This window comes from Belonocnema kinseyi, chromosome 1 (genome assembly GCF_010883055.1).
Source record: "Belonocnema kinseyi isolate 2016_QV_RU_SX_M_011 chromosome 1, B_treatae_v1, whole genome shotgun sequence".
In the NCBI taxonomy this organism is placed as follows: domain Eukaryota; kingdom Metazoa; phylum Arthropoda; class Insecta; order Hymenoptera; family Cynipidae; genus Belonocnema; species Belonocnema kinseyi.
In genome coordinates, this window is record NC_046657.1 from 124,186,323 (window position 1) to 124,208,854 (window position 22,532).

General features: G+C 31.9%; 1 protein-coding gene across 3 annotated transcripts; it reads right to left on the bottom strand.

Moving 5' to 3' along the window:
• Positions 1-382: 382 nt before the first annotated feature.
• LOC117173048 lies at positions 383-21,130 on the bottom strand. Of its 3 annotated transcripts, none has more exons than XM_033361424.1 (6): positions 19,847-21,130; positions 6,349-6,429; positions 6,113-6,268; positions 1,435-1,835; positions 1,086-1,353; positions 383-999 (listed from the first exon to the last, which is right to left on the bottom strand). In XM_033361424.1, exons 1-6 carry the CDS (start codon positions 19,929-19,931, stop codon positions 644-646), a joined length of 1,347 nt encoding a protein of 448 aa, XP_033217315.1. In that variant the 5' UTR covers positions 19,932-21,130; the 3' UTR covers positions 383-643. The 3 variants fall into 3 exon arrangements, with proteins under 3 accessions (XP_033217315.1, XP_033217328.1, XP_033217320.1); XM_033361437.1 differs by lacking the exon at positions 19,847-21,130 and adding an exon at positions 11,496-11,517; XM_033361429.1 differs by lacking the exon at positions 19,847-21,130 and adding an exon at positions 6,513-6,573.
• Between the last annotated feature and the right edge of the window lie 1,402 nt (positions 21,131-22,532).

A 22,532-nucleotide genomic window follows, 5' to 3' on the forward strand; every position in this document is an offset into this window, starting at 1 on the left:
ATGGAGTTACGAAAGTGATAAAATGCCCGCAAATTCGGCGATTATCACAGATTAATTATAATTACAGCCACACCAAAAAATAAAAGTCTGGTACTTTTAACGACACATGTGTTTCTGTTTATTTTGAGTCGCTGAACCCGACTCTGAGGTTAAAATAGCCCCTATCATGATTGGTTTTCGACATAACATCAAAAATTCGTATTTTTTAATATATGATAGTGAAGCATGTTTTTATTGTAGGTTTCAAGCTGCGCTGAATTCATATATAGTATCAGTTCAATGGTCTAACTAGAAAATCTGGAACATAATCTTAAAACTAGATTGTGTGAGGGGTGCTTTGCAGGACATAATTAAATTTGTGTACATCCAGGCATCGAATCCGATACGTAAGTCAAGTTAGCGTTTGATTTTCATGAATGTAATCCCTGATTAAAAATCAGTAGTTTAAAGTTTATGTTCCAGATGTTCTATAATAAAACCGTGTTTCACCACCGTATACTTAAAAATACGATTTTGTGAGGTCATATCGAAAAGCAATCGTGAAAAGTGCTATTTTGACCTCAGATTCGGATTCAGCGACTCATAGACTTTTATTTTTTGTTTTATAGCTGTATAATCTACTTCTGGTTTCGTTTAAATGCCTTCATGTAATACTTTTTTTCACTGCCTTCCAAAATTTACCATCGATCCAAATTTTTAAAATTGAATTTGGTGCACGATTTTTTGCAGTCAGTGCAGCAGCTTCTAAAACTTCATAATTCCACTCTTTCTTAGTATAATTTACTATGTGAAGTTCTTTAAGCTTCGGACAATTTTTTATGACTTCACAAAGAATTTCAAGATCGACGAATGTAGATTCAAGACTGAGACTTCTCAAGGTATGTAATTTTGACACTGCAGGGCTGATTTCGTTGCAGAGAATTAAATTCAACTCTTCAAGTGGCAGTTGACACATTCCACATATTCCTTTGTTGAAGGAATTGAAAGAATCTTTGTCATCTGGTATTAATGATTAAAACATGATTTATTTTGATTACTGTAAAAATTACCGTTATAAAATATATTATAATTATGACGATACATACCTTCAATCGTTAGCGATTTCAGTCTTTTAAAATGTTCTCCAGCCTTGAGAAGAAAGTCATCTTCAAGCCAGCTATTTTGTCGCAATTCTAAAATTTCCAGGCTAGACAGTATGGGGATTTCTTCTCTTTTTATGTCAACTGAACCACAACCTCGTAAAATTAAAACTTTTAGACTTTTCGAGCAAGCCTGGAGAGCCATAAATAAACCAGTAATGTTGTAGTTTCCATCCAATTCCAGATTCCGCAGCTTGTGAAATTTGGAAATTCCCTAAAGTAAATATTTGTTAAGTATAGACAAATTAATTATGCCTTTACAATAAAATATAACAGTAAAAAGATACTAGCTTACTTTGACTACTGATTCACAGCCCATACTGTAACTGCGTATATGAATGTCTTCCATATCAGCAGGTAAATATTCCAAAGATTCTCCACTTATTGAACCTTTATAATTCAATCTCTTTAGTTTCCTCTTCGACTTAAACAGCTGACCTAAAGCGTGTTGGAAACGCTTCTCAGCCTTAAACTGCCAGTATCCTTCGCAATTTAAAATTAATTCCGTAATATCCTCACAGTAATTCGTTAGAAATTGGATTCCATAAATAGCGTTATACCTCAGATATGCCTTCACGTAACGTAAATTTGGAGTATGAGGTAGAATCATTGCAAGAGACTTTTCATTCAACTCTGGAATCTGTACTCTTGTCCCTGGATCTATGCAATTACTCTTCGGCTCATCGAGAATTAAAGCTATTTTTGTATTGAATTAAAAAATTGGTTAATGTAATAATTTAATAAGAAATTTAATTATATAGGATAAATGGCACTAATTATTACCAAGGAGTCCATTTTTTGAGGAAATTTTAATTACTTTAATTAATGAACTTTAATTAAGCATCTGGATCATACAAATGAAGTGGACATGCCAAAATAGTGAAAATAGAAAGAACTTTTCTTCGATCTATGACAATAGCTCCCCCCCCCCCCTCCTGGTAATTGTGACATTATCCTATTCCTTAAAAAATACGTAAAAAGCGACTCAATCTAAAATATAAAAAGTGCGCGCTCTTGTTTCTATGGGCGGCCTCAATTAAAAGAAACATATTTTAGAGTGGCCACTGGAACAGGAAACGGGGAAATTGTAAAGTGACGGTGAATTTATTTTTTGCACTTCAGATTGTGAAACGCTCATTTACCAATTTTAAAATACAGTTTTGAATGCTTGCACAATTTCAAATTAAAATCACTTGAAATTGTACAATATTGTCCTGAAAACCTTCGAATTTCCTAATCGAATAATTTATAATTAATAGCTGCAAAATTAGAAAATTTCACCCTCCCTATATGTATAGGTTTAAAACGAAACGATTTCTCATTTATTATTTGTAAATTAATTTACATGATTTAAATCGCAACTTTTAACGACCTTTAGATGATAATAAAAAAATTTTATTGTTCATAACTGTTTTGTTAACAAATTTTTATCTTACTCATTTCTACAAATGAACAGCTAATTATTTACCAATGACTCCTTGCTATCAATCCATAAAATAAAAAAATTTTCATTTTTCCTGTGTAATTTACTGACACTTAGATCATTATTTACTGACAACGACTCAATGAATTGCATGCACGCATTGAAAAGGATTGAAATGTGATTTTGGCTTGACCCTAGTATTGATGTACACATTAAGAAGGATTGAAAATTTGTTTTGGATTGTTTCAGATTGGATCGCATACAGTTTACGGAATGGTTCGCAGAAGTTCAGATTAGTTAGAAATTAATTCCTGTCCGAAACTTTAATTTTGTGTGTTAGTGAAAAAGGACAAATATATAAAGATCACTTTAACATAAATACATATATTTTTAATTATTTCTGAAAATAGTAGTTGTTTTCGTGCTTGTTTAAACGTTGACTGTTAGTCTTAGAACTTTAAATCGTCTAGTATGCACCTCAAAACTTGTATTTCATCAACAAATAATTCTTGTGAGCAATTATATCTCTGCAAAAATATATTTTTAAATAATCGAAGGGAAAAAAGGATAATAATAATTTTTTACAAAGTCACTGACTGTGAGTTTCAACGGTTTCAACAAATCCTATACTGCTTGCGGTTCTCGTGTATTCTCCACGTTCAGTTCGCTGCAAATATAATTCATGTCATATAAAACTTAACATACTTTTTACAATAAAAATTAATTTTAATAGTTATGAAATCCTAAAAAAAATGCCTCTATAAATATGCAAATAATAAAGTCTAAGGCAGTCGTTAGGATATTTAGTCGGCCTGAACCGTATGTATAAGGGTTTTTAGATTATATTAGTCGATTTCACGCATTTTGCGCATTGCATATTAAAGAAAGTTAGACTTTATTATAAATAATTTATTTCAAATTAATATTTTTAATAATTTCTAAAATACTTCATTAATTTGGTATTTTGCCTCACTTTTTCGCTTTCACTTTACGCGTTTCAGCAGCATTGAAAAATTCATATTCAGCAAAAAACACTATCACAAACAAAATGATTGAACTATTTTGCCATGATTGAACATTTAAACTTTTCATAAGATCGTTTCGAATTCTAATTTTAATATTACTCAAAATTAGACACTTCTTTAATTCATTATTATAATTACATAAGTAGGTAAAAATAACTTTTTTCACCAAAAATAAAAAATTTACCATAGACAGTACTCATTTCCTAATCGGAAAATTATTAAATTAATTCTTACGAGAAAAATATATCTAAACGCTTTAGAGTCACTTTTTAATATAAATGAAATTGTAAGAATTTAAATTGATATAATTTTGGAATTTAGGAAGCAGTGAAATATTAAATTTAGACGATTTTCAAATTAAAAATTATTTAGTTTTTGATACGTAATTCTAAAAAATTTGAGTTATTAAGGCCTTAAATCGAAATTGGTTTGATTTCACAGGTTTTCTATTTTTAATTGCTCCTAGTGAAAGCTTCTGATTTGATCTTATATAAGTTTGTACATTTCTAGATTTAAAGCTAATTTAGATATAAATTTTGTAACTTAAAATTGTTTAAACTTTAAATTATTTAAATTAAAAATTTATGAATTTTAAGTTAATATAGAAATTTTTGAATGCTTCGAATTCAGAAGAGTCCCAGTTTAAATACCTATACTTTAATGGTTTAGTTTCGAACACTACAACTTCCACAAGAAAAGGGCCCACTTAATCGGTATGGAGCTGAGATTCACGAAATTTTTAGCCCAGAATGAATCCACTATAGGTTGAAAAAACAAGTAACCCGGGTACTTTTTGAAGTTAGAACTTTAAAGAAACAATTTTCGACTGAAACGCATTCAAAGTTAGCAAGTACAATAGGCCCTTTCCTTGAGAAACGTCATTTATATATATTTATATATATAGTTTTTAGTAGCAGTCCTGAATTTTACATTATTTTCTATAAATGGCGTAACTAGAGAAACACAAGGCCCGTACCCAAAAAATTGTTCAGGAGGCATCTTTATAAAAAAAAAAAAATAAGGAGCAGTAGGTGCATATCAATACATGCATGTTAAAAAAAAACTGTCTTGGAGTTATCGTCTAAAACTACTACTCTCGCATTGGTCATCTAAAAAAACCACTCCGTTTTTTTAGTTGTCCCTTAGTTTTAGTACGTATACTAACACGGAAAACTGCAGATAGTTTTAGTGATTATTACTCTCCGGTTTAATTTATTATCTTAAAATACTTGGAATTCACGGGTTTCAAGGAAATTACGAAATTCAAGGAATTGAAGTAGTTCAAGGAATATAGAGAATTCAAGTAATTCACGGATTTCGATGAATTCAAAGAATTCGCGAAATTCGTTTAACTATGGGAATTCAAGGAATTTACGGAATTCAAGAAAGCCACGGAATTCAAAGAATTGAAGGAATTCACGGAAATTACCAAATTGAATAATTGAAGGAATTTGAGCAATTCCGTTAATTACTTTAATTTATTCCATTACTTTAATGCCGCAAATTCAATGAATTCGTGGAATTCAATTAATTGCGTGAATTAATTGAATTCCGTGAATCCCATGACATTCGTGAATTCCTTAAATTTCGTGAATTCAGCGAGTTCTTTGAATTCAGTGTGTTGCGTAAATTCCTTGAATTTCGTGAATTCCGCGAGTTCCTTGATTTCAGGACGTTCCGTTAATGCCTTAAATTTCTTGAGTTCTTTAATTCCTGGAATGCCTTCAATTTCGTGAATTCTTTAAATCGCATGAATTCCTTGAATTCTTTGAAAGTCTTGAATTACTTGAATTCATTGATTTCCTTGAATTAAGCGCATTCCATGAATTCAGTGCATTCCTTGAATTCAGTGAATTGAGTGAATGCCTGGAATTTATTGAGTTCTTTAAATTCCTTGAATTGAGTGAATGCTTGGAATTTATTCATTTCTTTCAATTCCTTGAATTCAGTGAATGTCTGGAATTTATTGAGTTCTTTGATTTTTTTAGCTCTTTGGATTGCTTGAATTTCTCGAATTCCTTGAATTCTAAATATTAAGAAATAATATATTAAACCGAGGAGTAATCGTTACTAAATATATCTGCTGTTTGTCGTGTAAGTATGTATACTAAAACAAGAGGCCAACTCAAAAAAACGGAGTGGTTCTTTTAGAGTATTTTAGACGACAAACGCGGGAGTCTCTTCAGTGAGGGAAAAGTCGGCTGAAAGTATTAATTTGCCATATATCTCGTTCCTACCACCACGAACCTATACTCAGATGTAAGAGTGAATTTTTTTTTTAACAGGCAGGTGTCGATATAATTCAGAGTTTTGTCCAATAAAAAAAGCCGATTTATAAAAACACTTAGTAGTGAATAAATTTTTTTCTTAGTTACTTCAAAACACTTGAAGCCTTAATTGATTTATGCTGCTCAGCTTAGAGCCCTAGGAGGCCCGTCTCAGGTGACTCTCCCACAATTAAGGGTTTCGCCTTACACTATTTACGCCACTTTTCTTATGCTACGTGCATTACCGCTTTACATTACCTTTTAGATATCTACCACTGCGTATTAATTGTGGTTGAAGAATATCACTATCGATATAAAGTGTTCCATATTCATCGATACTCCAGACTGATGATGAATCGTACAATTTGAATGTTCGCCATGATCGAAGTGCCACTTCTCGCCAAAGTTTGCAAACTAAATTTTATTGTCATTATTATAATTAGCAATATTATTAGATAATTCTACATTTCAGTAAATTCGGGGCAAAAATGTACCTTTGGCAGTTTGAAATATATCACAGTACTCGAAGATTTCGGTTAAACATTCTTCGTTCAGACAACTTATAGACATCATGGCTGCAAATTTGAAACATATGTATATTAGCAAATAAAAAGATGTATTACAATAAATATGGGAATTCTATATTAGACATAATTACCAAAATTTTCACAGTAGAAGATAAATTTCTAGTCTACAATAAACTGCAATTTTTTTATTTAAAAAAATCATAGGGAGCTGTCAAATTGGACCTAGTATTACGCGAACGTAGTTAATATCCGAAAAAAAACGTATCACAGGTATACAAGAACAATTTCAAAAGGGTATTCTTAGAATAAAATTTTTATTCCCTTTTTAGAGTCATTCATTTTAAATTGTAAATCATTCTACTTTTAATGCTTTAAGCTCGTAATAGTTCAATTTAGAACAAAACATTCATTCCCATGTGCTTTTTCAGATAGTCAACCATTTTAAAAAGTCAAGATTCACGTGAATCATTTGCAAAATCTTGTATATACGCACAGAAAAAAAAGTTTCATCAAGATTGAAGGGGGTCGGGGGTCACTAATGCGTTTTGAAAAATAATGACCTGCGACCGATTACAGAATATCGATAAAGAACATTAGGAAGCACATAATAGTATAAAAATAGATCTGATGAATGTGCTCAAACACAATGACAGAGTTAAATTAAATTTCTAACTTCCCCCTTTACGGCGGGAAGTTGGCTCCCGATTTGCGACTTCCGACGAGAAAGAGTTCCGGTGGATGTGCGACGATAACGGTAAAGATAACGATAGGGCCTATAATGGTCCTACTATTTAGCCTTCAATGTTTGTAAGATTTTTTTTAACTACCAGAGAAAGAAATAAGGAACACTTATGGCTAGCAGGAACTTGATAAAATTCATGTACAGGATTTAGCACGGGTTCTTGTGTAGTTACTATATTCTTTGTAGTTACTACATTCCTCGTGGTTCCTGAGAATGCTCACCTTTTTCCCTTTTTTTTTTTAGGGGAGAGGTAGAAATGCAGTTTCGCACGGTTTGTGTGACTCTCCTTTCCGTCTATAGTCTATAGTATACTCTATATTCTAGAAACATGCCTCTTCAGGAACTAGAAATATTGCAGGATTTTTAATCACGGAACAGATTGTGGCGAATGTTTTCCACTCATAAATATATAGTGGGTTGCGACAAGCGTATTTTGCTCAATTGAAATATTACAATTAATTTTAAAAATACATTTAAAATTTATTTAATAATTTTTATGTATTTTAATGTTAAATAAGTAGAAAAAAAGTAACGCAAGCAGATCAAAGGGAAAATAAAAATAATAAATTATAAGGAAATTAAATTCACTTCCCGCATCAGAAATAAAACAAGGACAATTGCCGGATTTTCTTCAATTCCTGCAAAGTAGACACCCTGTATAAGAGTGAAACGGACCTTTTCCGTGCTGAGGGAGGAGACGTATAGGTGAAAACACCACATCTGTTCAATGAATAAACATCCTGAAATTCATTCTCCCTGAACATAACTGGTTTATAGCTACAACCCCGGGACCGGTTTAGCGTATAACGTCAGTGGTGCAGTTGTAGGCACTTGTTGTCTCTCATGCAGCAATGTGCTCCACGGCACTCTACCTCCAGCAGTTCTCCTTTTTGCCAGGTTCACAGTTTGCCGCCAAGTAATCGTATCCCTGATTACTGATAGCGCACCAATACTTCATGCACTAATGTTCAACGATGTTCATCTTTACATCCTCCGTTTCCCTCATCGCTAGGTTGACAGCTACTGTGGTTGTTTCGAGGGCGATGATCTCATTTTCGGGCTTGGGACTGAGGTGATATACGTTCGCGTAGTCACAAATATCGTGATTGATCACAGTGCTAATTTGTCCCTGATTCCGGGTGCTGCTTCTAATTCGAGTAGCACCTTGCCACCCTGACTCTCTTGATTTGTAAGTAAATTTCGACCAGCTTTTCCAGGTCTTTCATTACCTCGTGGAATAAGTCAGCCCTATTCCAGCCTTGATGAGGAACCCAGCTGGGCTTTCACTTCTCTGGGACTCAGTGTTGACTCTATTGTTATCTTCCCGGTATCGGTCTTTGATGGGTCTGGGCTCGCTCAAATGCAAACACAAACACTCGAAGCTATGTTAGCATAATGAAACGCATCTACAGCCAGCTGCGCGTAAGGTCGCTGGATCTTTTCTTATCTTTTGGCCCAGCTTCGAATCTTAGATCAGATTCAATCAATTATCTGCGAAGAACGCACACATCGTCCAGAACTTATTTTTAGCCCTAGCTTAATTTACAGGTTCATCTTTTTATAAAAATTGCAGAAAATCTCCATCATGAGGGTTTTCTGCACCACTATGTCCACAGAGACCCCACCAACTATGCTAAAGATTTCTTCAGTTTATCCTTTGTTCAACTCCATTCTTACTTTAAACAATTAGCTAGAGAAGGATTCGGTCAACCCCCGCAGAGTCAACACATGCAGAGTAGTCTCAATACTTGGAAAGGTGCAGATTCTTGTGCAGTGTGCTCCTTTAGGCGTGTTTCAGCTTGGAAGTGAGGGGGGGGGGTTACTCTCGCATAATGTGTCGTCCTGGCGAAGTAGAGATAGGCCAATTGTCCGTGAAGACATGAAAAGGTTCGGGTAACAGAGAGAAAGGTTATAAGAAACTACCAGATCAATAACTAAACAAAATCTAAACTCTTAGCTGTAACATTGCAGCTGGGACAGGCCAAAGATTACTTTGCAGTTAATTGTTTATAACACTATAATTAACAAGTTGTTTGAATTAAGTACAAATTTCAGAGATACAACAGTTTTTCTTTGTGCCTGATTCAAGCAACGTGAAAAAGAAAGATCAGATTCGCTAAATCTTCTAGGATTTTGTTGATAACAATTGTTATTAACAAAAGTACAATGTTTTAAAAGAGGCGACAGAGAGAAAGATTATGAGGAAGCTAATAGATAAATAACTTAAAAAATCGAAAATCTTAACTTTAAAATTGCAACTGGGACAGACCAAATATTATTTTGCCATAGTTAAGAAATTATTTGAGTCAAAAGAAAATCTATAAGAGATAAAGTTTTTGTTTTATATCTAATTTTAAAATACTTTTAAAACGAAAACTATTTCAAATATCCGTATTTCTTTATAAAAGTTGTTATTAACAAAAAAATATTAAGACTTTTGCAATGTAACAAAAAAATAATAATTGTTTGATTCGAGATTTTAAAAATCGGTAATCATAAACAGAAAGAACCAATGACACTTTTCAAGAAGAAAAAACTATCCTCAGATGATTTCAATCACACCTTATTTGTTATCCTTTGTTTATCGCATAAAAGTATGAAAAGTCCGATTTCTTTCCTATCCCATTCTATCATTTTGTAAGCTATGTGATCTTTTCCTATACAATTCTTTCCTTTCCTAACCTATATCATTTTCCTTTCCTTACCTATCTCATCGAAAGGAAAAGATTCGGACGGGCGGACACCCGATCGAAACTATAAAGGTTATTCAGTCCAGGCCAGAACACCTTGAACATTGTTTTTTACATTCTCATCTAATGAGAAATTATTGGTTTTATGTAAAATTTCACTTTGTCGGTTTTCATAAAATCTTCACGTTTTAAGACCCACTGAGTCAGAAAAAACGATTTTTACGAAGGTGTTTGTCTGTCTGTAGTCTGTATTCTGTAGGCACGATAACTTTCGAAAAATTGATCAGATTGGACTTTGCTTTGGCACACTTTTTTAAGGCCTAAAAAGAAAGAACAAGTTCATGGACCAGCTATTTTGGAAAAAAATTCAAAACGTGAGCACGTTTTCAACATTTTTAACACCACATTTATTCAAGATTTCAAAATTCTATGAACGGATATTCGTCGTACTCAGAATCCCAAACAATTTATCCTAATAACTTTTTTGTATAAAAAGAAAATCATTAGAGTTAGAGCATTTTCAAAATCCAAAAAATCAAACTAGAATGAACATTTGAAGCCAAACAACGCATGATATTAAAAAAAGTCAAGAAAAGAAAAACGTTGATTTTTTAAAGCCCTACAAGATCGTCAAAACAACTTTTTTGATTTGGTCGAGAAGTTGAAAATTCAAAATTTGATCGTACCTCAACTTTTTGAAATCACATTTTTTCAAGATTTAAAAATTCTATGATCGTTTGTTCATAGTACTCAGAAACCCAAACAATTTTTTCTAACGAATTTTTTCTATAAAAGGAAAATTATTAGAGTTAGAGCATTTTCAAAATCGAAAAAAACGAACTAAAATGAATATTTCAAACCAAAAAACGGATGCCATGAAAAAAATTCAGGAGAAGAAAAACGTTGATTTTTTAAAGCCGTAAAAGGTGGTCATAACAACTTATTTGATTTGATCGAAAAGTTGAAAATTCAAAATTTGATCGTACCTCAACTTTTTGAAACCACATTTTTCAGGATTTAAAAATTCTATGAACGGTTACTCATAGTGCTCAGAAACTCAAACAATTCATTCTCATGACTTTTTTCTATTAAAAGAAAATTACCAGAAATAGAGAATTTTTAAAATCCAAAAAAACAAACTAAAATCAACATTTTAAGCCAAACAACGCATGACATGAACAAAAGTCAAGAGAAAAAAACGTTATTTTTTTAAAGCCCTACAACATTAGCATAACAAATTTTTTTATTTGGTCGAAAATTTAGAATTTTATCGTACGAAAAATAATGAAAAATCCAAAAAGGCCGTTTTTTGGTCAAACCATGGAATTTACGAAAAAATTGAATGAACTAAAATTACGCGCCCTAAAAATATCTACAAATTTTTTAACAATCACTTTTCGATAGGACGCATAGTTTTTGTTTTTAGTCGTAAAAAAGAATATTAAAAATTAAAAATTACAAATAAATTAAATTTTTGGACTAACGACATAAGCTACAAAAAAACTTGTTTATCCAAAAAAGGCTAAAAATGTCTATTATTACTGTTTTATAGGATGCGCAGGTTTTGTTTATTCGTAAATGAATCAAACTAAAAGATTAATTTTTTGACAAACAACGCAAGCTATGAAAAATGTTATAAAATCTGATTTAAAAAAATATATAGAAAACAAAAATATGCCCACTTTGCGATCACGTTCTTGTAGCGTTCTGTGTGCGTGGCCAGCAATTTTGAACGCGCCTGTGACGCGCGATTATTGATTCTCGCGCTTCGCGCTCGATGATGCATTCACCTCGCGATACACGCTCATTCTTTGTGTTTACCCTACATTTGTGGGCAATTTTTTAAAAATTAAAGGTCAAAACATCGATAACTTCTATTTGGTGATAGAGGATCCTCTTTTGTCGAACCTCCTTCAGCTTTAACGAACACATTCTCATTATGTATCTCGTACTTCGCATTCGATTTTGTCGAAAGTGCAAACTTTTTTGCATTATTACATTCTCATCAGAGAAGGTATTAGACTTGTGTAAAATTTGACCCCCTCAGTTTTTGTCAAATGTCGACGTTTTGAGACCCCCTGAATCCGAAAAACAGGTTTTTATGAATGTGTCTATCTGTCTGTATAACTGTATGTATTTCTGTCTGTCTCTCTGTGGACACGATAACTTTTGAAAAAAGTAATCTATTAGATTGCCCTTTGGTACACTCGTTTAGTGTCCTAAACTAATGGTCAAGTTCGTTGGCCAGCCATTTTGGATGAAAATTCAAAAAGTGGTCACATTTTGAATATTTTTAGAACAATTTTTTTGAAATTCTAAAATTCTCTGTATGGTGATTCATAGTATTCAAAAAATTTAACAAGTTATCCTGATGACTTTTTTCGAAAAAGCAAAAGTTACTAGAGTTATAGCAATTCCAACATCAAGAAAAAAAAAGTAAATAAAATGAACAATTTAGGCTAAACAACGCATGATATGAGAAAAAGTCTAGAGAAGAAAAACATTGCTTTTTGAAAGCCCTACAATATTATGATAACAACTTTTTCAATTTGGTCAAAAAGAAGAAAATTCCAAATTTGATCGTACAAAAAAATTTTGAAACCACATTTTTTCAAGATAAAAAATTCAATGCACGGTTGTTTATAGTACTTCAAACCTTAAACAATTGATCCTTCTGACTTTTTCCTATAAAAAGAAAAATGTCAGTGTTAGAGCATTTTCAAAATAAAAAAAACACAAAAAAAAAAACTAAAAAGAACATTTTAAGCCAAACAACGCATGATATGAAAAAAGGCAGGAAAAGAAAAACGTTGCTTTTTAAAAGCCCTACAAGATTATGATAAAATTTTTGTCAATTTGGTCAAAAGTTGAAAATTCCAAATTTGATCGTAAAATTTTCGTACAAATTTGATCGTATAATTTTTGATAGGACACGTAGTTTTTGCTTTAGTCGTAAAAAATATCATTCAAAATAAAAATATTAAATTTGTTTGAAAAAACGACACAAGGTATGAACTTAAATTACCAAACAAAAGTTGTTCGCCTAAAAAGATCTATAAATTTATTATTAATCATTTTTCGATTGGACGAGTAGATCTTCTTTTAATCGTAAAACATAAAATAAAAAATGCAAAAATGAAAATTGTCATGCATATTATGAATTGTAATGATATACATTTATTGAAATGATACATGTTTTAGAGCAGCTTAGAATACAATTTAAAGCAAAATAAGAAACAAATACAAAAATAATCACGATAAATACAATTTGCTTTTTATTTTGCAATTTTTTAATAAGTAATCCCAGACAGAGTTACATAAAAAATGTATTATAACTGATATAAAAGTGTTGTGTATAATGTAGAGAAGTTTACATGTTGGACAAAATCGAGTGCGAAGCACGAAATACGTGATGAGAATGTGTTCGTTAAAGCCAAAAGAGCTTTAACAAAAGAGAGTTCAAAATCACAAAATTACAGTTGTCGGTCCGTTCACATTTGATTTTAAAAGGTCTGTGCCCGAATGCGGAAGAAATGCAAAGACCAAGTGCGGAGTGCGATTTCCATCAGTCGACTGCCGTAGGTGCGCTCAAACTCTCTTTTAACGAAAGAGAATTCACAATTACGAAATTATAGTGGTGGATGTTTTGAGTTTTAATTTTAAAAGTTTTGTGCAAGAATGTGCGAAAATATAAAGACCGAGCGCGTAGCGCGAGGTAAATACATAATCGAGCGCGAAGCGCGAGAACCAACAGTTGCGTGCCCTAGGCGCGTTCAAACTTGCGAGCGAAGCGAGCCGCGTGCGATGAGAATGTGCCCCCGTAGCGGACAGATTTTTTTTTAGTTTTACACGAGATAAAAGATTAGAATAGATCAAGTTTGATTTAGATAACCCCAGGACAGTTTTTTAACCCTAAAAAATCTCATTGTTTACATCTGTCTATAATCTTTATATAACCTTTGTAATCTATCTATCCCTAATCGTACAAAGAATTATTCATTGATAGATAATTATTGTATGACTGGAGATGTTTTATATCGGAAATAATGATAAATTTCGTTAAAAAAAACTTTTGTACTCATAGACAGAAAGAAACAGTAAGATTTTGCAAAAATATAAAACTATCCTCAGACTATTTACATCAAACTTTATTCGTTATGAATAATTAATCGATATTTCAAGCGATTATAACCGTTCTAATATAATTTTTTATTTTATGATTCAAATTGTTGTGTGTCTGTTTGAAGGTTAATGAAGATACAAACATCATAACAAAAATATTCAAACTTAAAGCTTGCCTTGATCAAGTTTAAGTTTTCTATTTGGTCGAACAACCTTTGTAATTGCGCTCTTTTGTTCAAAATAAATTTGTATATATTTAATAATAAACAGTTTCATTTTAATACAATTAACAGATCTTTTCATTTTTGTTACAAAAAAAAAAAAGATTCAGTTTAGTGTTATTTTTGGGCGATCCAGTGAAAAAAAATTGTCGCATGGAATTTGTAATACAAAATACAATTTACGCTTGACTCAGAATTAAAAATAAAAAATAGTTTCGTGCGAAATTCTAGATATAGACATAGACATATAGACACATCTATAACATAGATTTTTTCCTGCCAAGTTTGAATCGAAATTTGAGATCAAAAAATTCTCCAAGTTGAACAAAATTTTCGGGTGGAGTTTCTTGCGACATTCTAAATTAAAATAATGTATGTGGATCAATTTTTTTCGCTTACAATTTGAGATAAAAAATGCAAGTCGGATAAAATTTTCGGATGGAGTATCACGTGAAATTCGAGAAAAAAACAATGCAAGTTAAGCTGCATTTTTGGGTGGATATCCAAGCGAATTTCGGACGAAGAAAGATTCCCACACCGCCCGGCTAGTATTTATTCAGTAAGTGAGGCAATTGACTGTTGAAGTTAGAATTTGAGTTCAGCAGACTTAATCAATTAATAAGCTAATGCTCTGCATATTTTACATTCCTGAATATACCTAAGGTAGTATAAATAACTTATATTTAGCTATTGAAATTACACAAAATTAAAATAATAAATGATTAATTTCTTTTGAATTCTCCTAAACACTGTCATATTGTCAGTTATATCTGCCAAACTTATTAAATTCTCGAGAATTTAAGAACTCTAGATTCTAGATACCGAGGATCACAGTGGCCAGACCCAAACCTTACAGGTACATAGCCTCTCTCTCCCCTTTCTTATATTACCGCTCCATAGCTACTACGCCAAAGACCGCACAGCTGCTAAAGTGAAAATGGGTATTCTTTGTATTGGGAAATCGGCTAGGTCCACTGACAATTTAGTCCCAAAAATTCCAAATCCGCATGTACGCCAAGGTTAACCATCTAAGGGCTCATAATTTTCATTTGGCAATTTTCTTGAAGTATAAATATTTTTAAAACGTTAAAAATAATCTATGGCAAAATATTGCTACATAAATTATAAAATTACATAAATTTCTAGTATAAATAATGGAATTCTACAGGACTGAAGGGAGAAAAATAAATACGAAAAATAACGGAAAGAGTGAGAAAGAGAGAAATACGTGAAAAATTACATTGATACTTGAATCCAGGAAGCAACAATAACTCGTATCGCCGTATGTACCTAAGCGACAAGTGGGAAAGGAAATTTCCATGAGTTGAATTTATCTGTCGTCTCTTTTCGGCGCTCAATGTCGCACAGCAGGAGTTCGGTGTGTTTACAGCTGCCGAAAAGAGAAGGACAGCAACTCACGGAAGTTTTTAGATTTCCCTTCCTCATTCGTTTGCCAAGTGTGCGGAGATCTCGCTGTTTAATATTAATCTAGTACTTCATGTTTGATCATTATTTAGATTTTAGGGGAAGAAAGGCAACCGTTCGCATATTCAATGCCGGGCAGATGATGGCCACAAAGGTGACAACGAGGGCTAGCCCTGATGGCCATGATAAGTCATTATTAAACCAGAAAAAAACAATTTTCGTCGCGTAGGTTCGTAGAGCCTCGTTTTAGAAAATAGAGGAAAATTTTCATAGCGGTGGTCAACCTGTGATATGAGATTCGCTAGGTGGTTCTCAATATAAGCCTTTTGAAAAAGTGATCTAAATCTCACTGTTCAAAAAACTAGTAGGGGGCTTCCATAAACCACGAGGGCTATTTTTTTCAATTTTTTGACCCCCAAGCCCCCTCCCCCTGTTGTCCAACGTGGCATTCTCGACGACACCCCTCCCCTTGGGATGCTATGTGGTTTATGGAAGGCCCCTAATTCACAATTGAATTAGGGGCTAAAATTTATCTATCCTGTGTTGTAATATTTTTGAGCTTATTATTCCTTTCAGTAAACATTTTTCTCTTTTCTGGACATGCGTTTTTTTACACCTAAGTGTAAAACCACGTCGCTAAGACTCGCCCCACCCCCCTAAAGAAAAGTAATCTACACTCTTAACTGTCAATCTCAAACTTTTTTGGAAAAATAGAATAGAATAAACATTCAAGAATCGAAATCTATGCAATATATATCATTTCCGGTTTAATCCTTTTCAATTTATATACGTGGGTGCCTGCATGAAAAGTCCCTTATAGTCGGTATGAAGTCACGTATAAGAGCATATAGCCGGATAAGTCCCCGAAATTTTAGGCCCATAATGAATCCTCGTTGAAAATGAGTTACATTTTAATTTAATTTCGAATATGAAATATACCTACTTCCTTGTACAACCTGGCTATGATTTAGGTCCCAGTATCATCCCTCACTCAAACCCAAAAACTATCATTTTAACCCCAACTTAGAAAAACGCGAATATCTCCTAAACCGGTCATAAGGGCCCTTTTTAAGCGGACGCCCACAACTCTTTTTGAATTTATTAATAAATTATTTTAATACTCTACCGAAAGTTGGATTAAACACTACCGATTTCGTGTAACACTAGCCGTTTAGAATACGCCCATACGATTATGCATAGTAATTTTTAAACTTGAATTTGAATAATGAAGTTGTTCAGTTATTAAATATTGATAAGTTAATTTACTAATTTGATACGTTGTATCAGGCTAAGAATTGAGCGTACATAGATGAAAAGCGATCACGCATATTACACGTGAAATATTGAAACGTATCTTACACGCAAAGTATACCATTCAAACATAACATGAGGTGGATTTTTTTCTAATAATATGTTTTCGTAATAAAATTCTACCAGTAGGATAAAAAAATTAACATCTCTTTATGCAAGCTGTTATTTATCTTTACTTCTTTGTCCGTATTCAAATAAACTCAATTAAATATCAGTACATTTTATTATGTGAAATGTTTTCTATAACATTATTTTTAAATTTGTGTCGTTATATCGTTTTAGTCCAAATTTCAAATCTCATTGTAAATGAACATAATTTTCAGAATTAATCGCAGAGTTAGAAAAATACCAAACATTAATTGATTTGTAAAAATATAATATAACGTGGAATTCATCAAGTCCCACATTATTGTATATCATATTTCCATATGCATGATTATCTTAATAAAACAATGAGTTGATCATTTCTTTGGCATTTTATGCATTAGAAAATGTACTTTTTAACATAAGCAGTAAGTAAAAGGTCCTTTGATTAAGCTTTAGGCGTTTCATCTACCAGTAGATCAAATTTCCGTTCTGTAATTATTTTAATATTGTTGCAAACATATTATTCCTGTCAGCGAATATTCCATTCTTTAGGTGTCAAAACTGTTTTCTTCAAATTCTTGAATTTAGTTAGGTTAAATTATAGAATAGCTGGTACCCCCCTTTATTTCCTTGACAAATTTTTTTTCAAAAATGAACTATTGGAACATGAAATTGAAGTAAATTCGAAGCGATTTGTTAAAAGAAAGAATTTAACTGATTGTTAATTACATTAATATAACGTGTCAAATATGGGCCTACCAAAAATTTGAATTTGCCGTATTTAACTTACTGTTTAAGTCCTTTTACAACTCTCGGCAAAGTAAACAGTTATAAATAAGTGTAATTTGAACTTTTATTTGCATATCTTGACATATTTTGCTGTTTGTTTTGTTCATATTAACCATTTTACTTACAAAAAAAGAAAGAGTTGCTAAAGTTGTTATAGAAAGAGTCGTTTCAAATTCTATAAAGAATCTCGACCCCTTTTCCAACTTTTACACAAATACAAACGAAATTTTTATAATTGGTTATATTGATAAACATAATTCACAAAATTTGCTTCATTTTATTAAAAGAGAATACAATTTTCGTATATATACTCTTTTTTCCCAGCAAGAATGACTAAAAATAATTCAATGGTAACTTGAATAGGGAAAATTCAAATTTTTGGTAGACCCATATTTGAACCGTTATAATAATGTAATTAACAATAACTGTAATGCTGTTTTTTTAGCAAATCGCTTCAAATTTACTTCAATTTCGAGTTCCAATAGTTTGATTTTGGAAAAAAATATGTCTATGAAATATAGGGTGGTAAAAGCTATTCTATAATCTAACCTTTAGTTAATATCACCATTTCTTTAACAAGATAGATTATTTGATAGAAGGAAGAATTATAATCATTAAGGAATAGCAATAAGGAATGCTATTTGCCAAGTAGCTCTTGCCCCTCCGCACAGTGGGGTATTGTGGATTTGTTCGTGCAAATAATCGACGACTCGTCAATTTTCAACCGAATTGAATTTTTTTTTAAATACTTGTGAATAAATTTACTGTCGGAGAGATACGCCACTATTACGGTTTGAATCGTCAGTACGTCAAAAAAACGTTTTTATTAAAATAAACATAAAAACTGTAAGAAAAAAAGATTTAAAATTCTATAAAATACTCTTTCGTTGATTTCTTCAGAATAAACGTTTCTCGGCTGACTAATTTGAAAATTAAAGTATTAACGTTATGAACGTTTACTAACTATTATTTAAAACTTTTATTGCAAAAATAGAATGAGAATAGAAAGGTGTGCACTTGTAATGGTTGGAAACTTAAATAGCAATGAGCATGAAGCATTGTTTGTACGAATTACCAAATATTACTGACATCTGAATAGCCTAAAAATCGACAGACGTTTTTTTGACGTACTGAAAATTCAAACCATAATAGTGACGTATCTCTCCGACAGTAAATTTATTCACGAGTATTAAAAAAAAAATCAATTCGGTTGAAAATTGACGAGTCGTCGATTATTTGCACGAACAAATCCAAAATACCCCACTGTGCGCCGGTCCGTGCTATCCCTCTGGATCGACTCAACCACGAGATGCCTAAAGTTATTTTTTGTTTATGGTCGAAAAGAAATAGATTTTATCATGAATAATTTTATGAAAAATAAGCATAAAGAAGATTAACAATAAAAAAAAGATTTCTATACTAACTCACTTTTCGGCTCATTAGAGACCAAAATAATAAATTAAAAAAGAGGGAGAAAAAAGGGAAAAAAGTCAACCAAAACCAACTCTCATGTTTTTTTTACGAGGGAACCAATAAGTGTCATAAATAGAAAATAATGTATGTAATTTACTGCTAAAGTCTGAAGAAAATAGCGGAAATGTTGACAGACTTAAATTCAATTTGTAAATTAATTATATCGTTTTGAATTGCATGTAGTTTTTTTTAAATAATTGAAAAAATTCGATTTTCAGTTTTTTGTATATTTCTAAAATAGGGTTAAAACTATTTTTGATTAAGCAAAGAACACGCTGTTCTGGGATGTAAGATACAGAATATAAGCTACGATATTTTCCACGTGAATTAATTATCTCAGGTTGAAAAAAAAAACAACTTTTCTTGGCATAAAATCTAAATTCCTGTAATTGCATCTAAAATGTAAAACATCTTAAACATTTATTGTAAATAATTGGTTTCAATTGAATACAATTGAATACAGTAATACAATTAATATTTTTAGTGTTTATTGCTGATTATTAATTCGTGATATATTCTACGGAAACACTTAATTTTTATCATGCAAAGTGACATTCAGAATTGCAAAATTCTCATCTGCAATTCGAATTAATTTATATACTCACTTGCTGTTTCTCGATCTTCATTCACTTTTTGATTTTCCGAAGTTTCCGAAATAATTTTTTCCTTTTTATTGATGCACAAGTCCATATCCGTTTGAATTTAAAGGATTTAACGAACTATTTGAATTCGCTATATATTGTGACCCACGTGATCGACTACTTCTCTACTGAGCCTGAAGGAGCAGTGAGCACATGTTCGGAGTTACGTGTGTTATTCGTTAGCTGTTCTTGACACTGATTTTGAGATCGACTGCCAGATACGAGGAGGCGCAGGATGATTCACAGTTAACTATATTGGCGTCGACTGTTTACTAACAAAAGAACACGCAGAGGCAACGTGATGGGCTTTACAAGCAGTCACTGAATGACTAGTTCAACGTGCATCGTGAATAAAAACTGTAGTACGTGTTTTTCACCAAGAGGATCTTATTCAATTTGACAAGTAAACGATGCAAATGTAATAAATCGAATTTTTAGGAAAAAATAAGTTGAGCATGATCTTAGCATTTTTTATTCGGAGATGATTATTAGCCCTTGCTTCACAAAAAATTATATTCCATTAAATAAATATCGCTTTAAAAACGTTTTTAAACTTTACAATATTTCTATAAAGATTATTTAATTTTGAACTATTGTTTAATATGCTTTTACAACTTTATAATTTCAAGCTTTTTAGGTTCCATAATTGGATCATATTGAATAACCGGTTAGATGGTTTCTTCTGTTTTGATATTATTTGATTTTTTCTTCTATCTTTGGTGTTTTTGATCTATAGCATTTGCTAATTATTCAGGATTATCTAGAATAGATTTATAATGTTTTGTTCGCCTACTCATTTATATGACATAAAGTCCTCTACAAGACTGATTTAATCGTTTTACAGTACAATACGAGAAAAAAAATTGAAGCAATATATACTAATGCATGTTGGCGTCATTCTGGATTTGTCCGCACTGAAGTTGCTTAATAGGCTTTAATTCGAATGGAATTTTTCGTTTTGAGTAAAGCCGACTAGGTCTAGGACCTAGGTAAAAGTTTTTCAAAGTCTCCCCACCACTTTTTACACGTGATAAAGATGGAGGACAAAACACGTATCTCTTCCGTGGCAAGCTTCAAAGAATATTCAAAGTGTTCCATACAACGGTGACCAAGTGTCCGGACTTATACAGCTGTATAAAAATAACAAAGGGAAATCGATAATTCCTTTTCCAAAATTCAGTTGAAGTTTTGGCTTTGGAATTAGAAAATGTTTAGGTTGGACCAATCAGGAGCGCGGTATAAAGAGACGTGCCTACATAAACGGCAGACGGGAAGCAAAGATATATGTTTTGCCGGGAGTCCAACGAAGTGTTATTGTAGGGAGCGCCGTGGTGGGGCTAGGGACGGGAGAAGGAGAACAGCGGTCACTACACTACGTTTGACTCCCCCTCACACACACAAGCCTGTTGATACCGCGCTCCTGATTGGTCCAGCTTAAATATTTCATAACTCGAAAAATAAAACTGCAAGTGATTTTTGGAAAATGAATTTTCGTTTAATTTATTTTTTATTTTTATACAGTCAAATCAGTTCGAACAATTAATTTTGGGATACCCTGTTATGTGTCGTAGGCATTTCGAGGTTTTAAGAAAGTCGGCGTTCGGAAGAATCCGTCTCGAAATCTTGACCTGGCATCCGAATGCCTGCTGTATTGATGTATTTCGAAGAATACTCAACTATTCTTCTAAAAGCCCTACGCATTTTAGGCAATTTGAAGAAACCAACCTTATAACTTTAAAACACAATTTGAATGGCTATCTGAAATTTCCATTCTTATCCAATTAATAAAATATACTTGTACAAAATAATAAGACTAATGATTTTGCCACATATATTTTAAAAGTGACATTTTCAAGCGAAAAAGACGAGTTTTCTACAAAACAGTGCAATTTTTAACCCGAAAATATGAATTTTCATTTAAAAAAATTAATTTTCAACTAAGCAGTTGAATGTTTAACAAAATAATTAAAATTTCAACTGAAAAAAAGCATTTTTAAGCAAGTAAATTACTTTTCTACCCAAAACATAGTTTAATTTTGTACCAAATAATTGAATCTTATAGTTTATACCACTGTGTTGAATTTTCAAGGTTACAGGATTTTCAGTTAAAATAGGGACAACATAGATTTTCTGTAATCATTACGGTAATCGTTAGATTATGATTTCCCCTTTACCACTAATGATTGACGTAAATCCAACTTTTTATATTATTCGCAAGGTAGCCATTAAAATCGAAGACAAAATCTCGAATAGTTTTCTGGTTAAAAATTGTTTACACTAGTCAATAAAATTCAAAGTTCAAGTTTTTGAAGCTGAAAAATTTTTTATTTAAAGTACTTGAGACTAAATTGCAAATTAAATCAATGGAAGTGGAACTTTTCTGATCACTCAGAGTTCTAAATATTTAATTAAAACATTTCAAACAGCGATTTCGAGTTCAAACTTTCATTAATATATGTAAAAATGACAAGCTTCTAGAAAATTTTTTATAAATAAAGCATTTGAGATTATACAATATGGATTCAGAAGTCTTTAACTTTGTTTAATTTAAAATTATGCCATGTGAAATTTAAGTATGAAAAATATACATTTTCATTCTTCTTTCGATTTGATTTGAATTAATAAAAAGGCAGTCTTCAAAAATAGCATT

Coding starts and splice junctions, on each gene's coding strand:
- LOC117173048 (XM_033361424.1), bottom strand. CDS start 19,931: ATGGACTTGTGCATCAATAAAAAGGAAAAAATTATTTCGGAAACTTCG. Junction 6,269..6,348: donor TATATTTCAAACTGCCAAAG/GTACATTTTTGC, acceptor AATAAAATTTAG/TTTGCAAACTTTGGCGAGAA. Junction 1,000..1,085: donor GAAATCGCTAACGATTGAAG/GTATGTATCGTC, acceptor CATTAATACCAG/ATGACAAAGATTCTTTCAAT.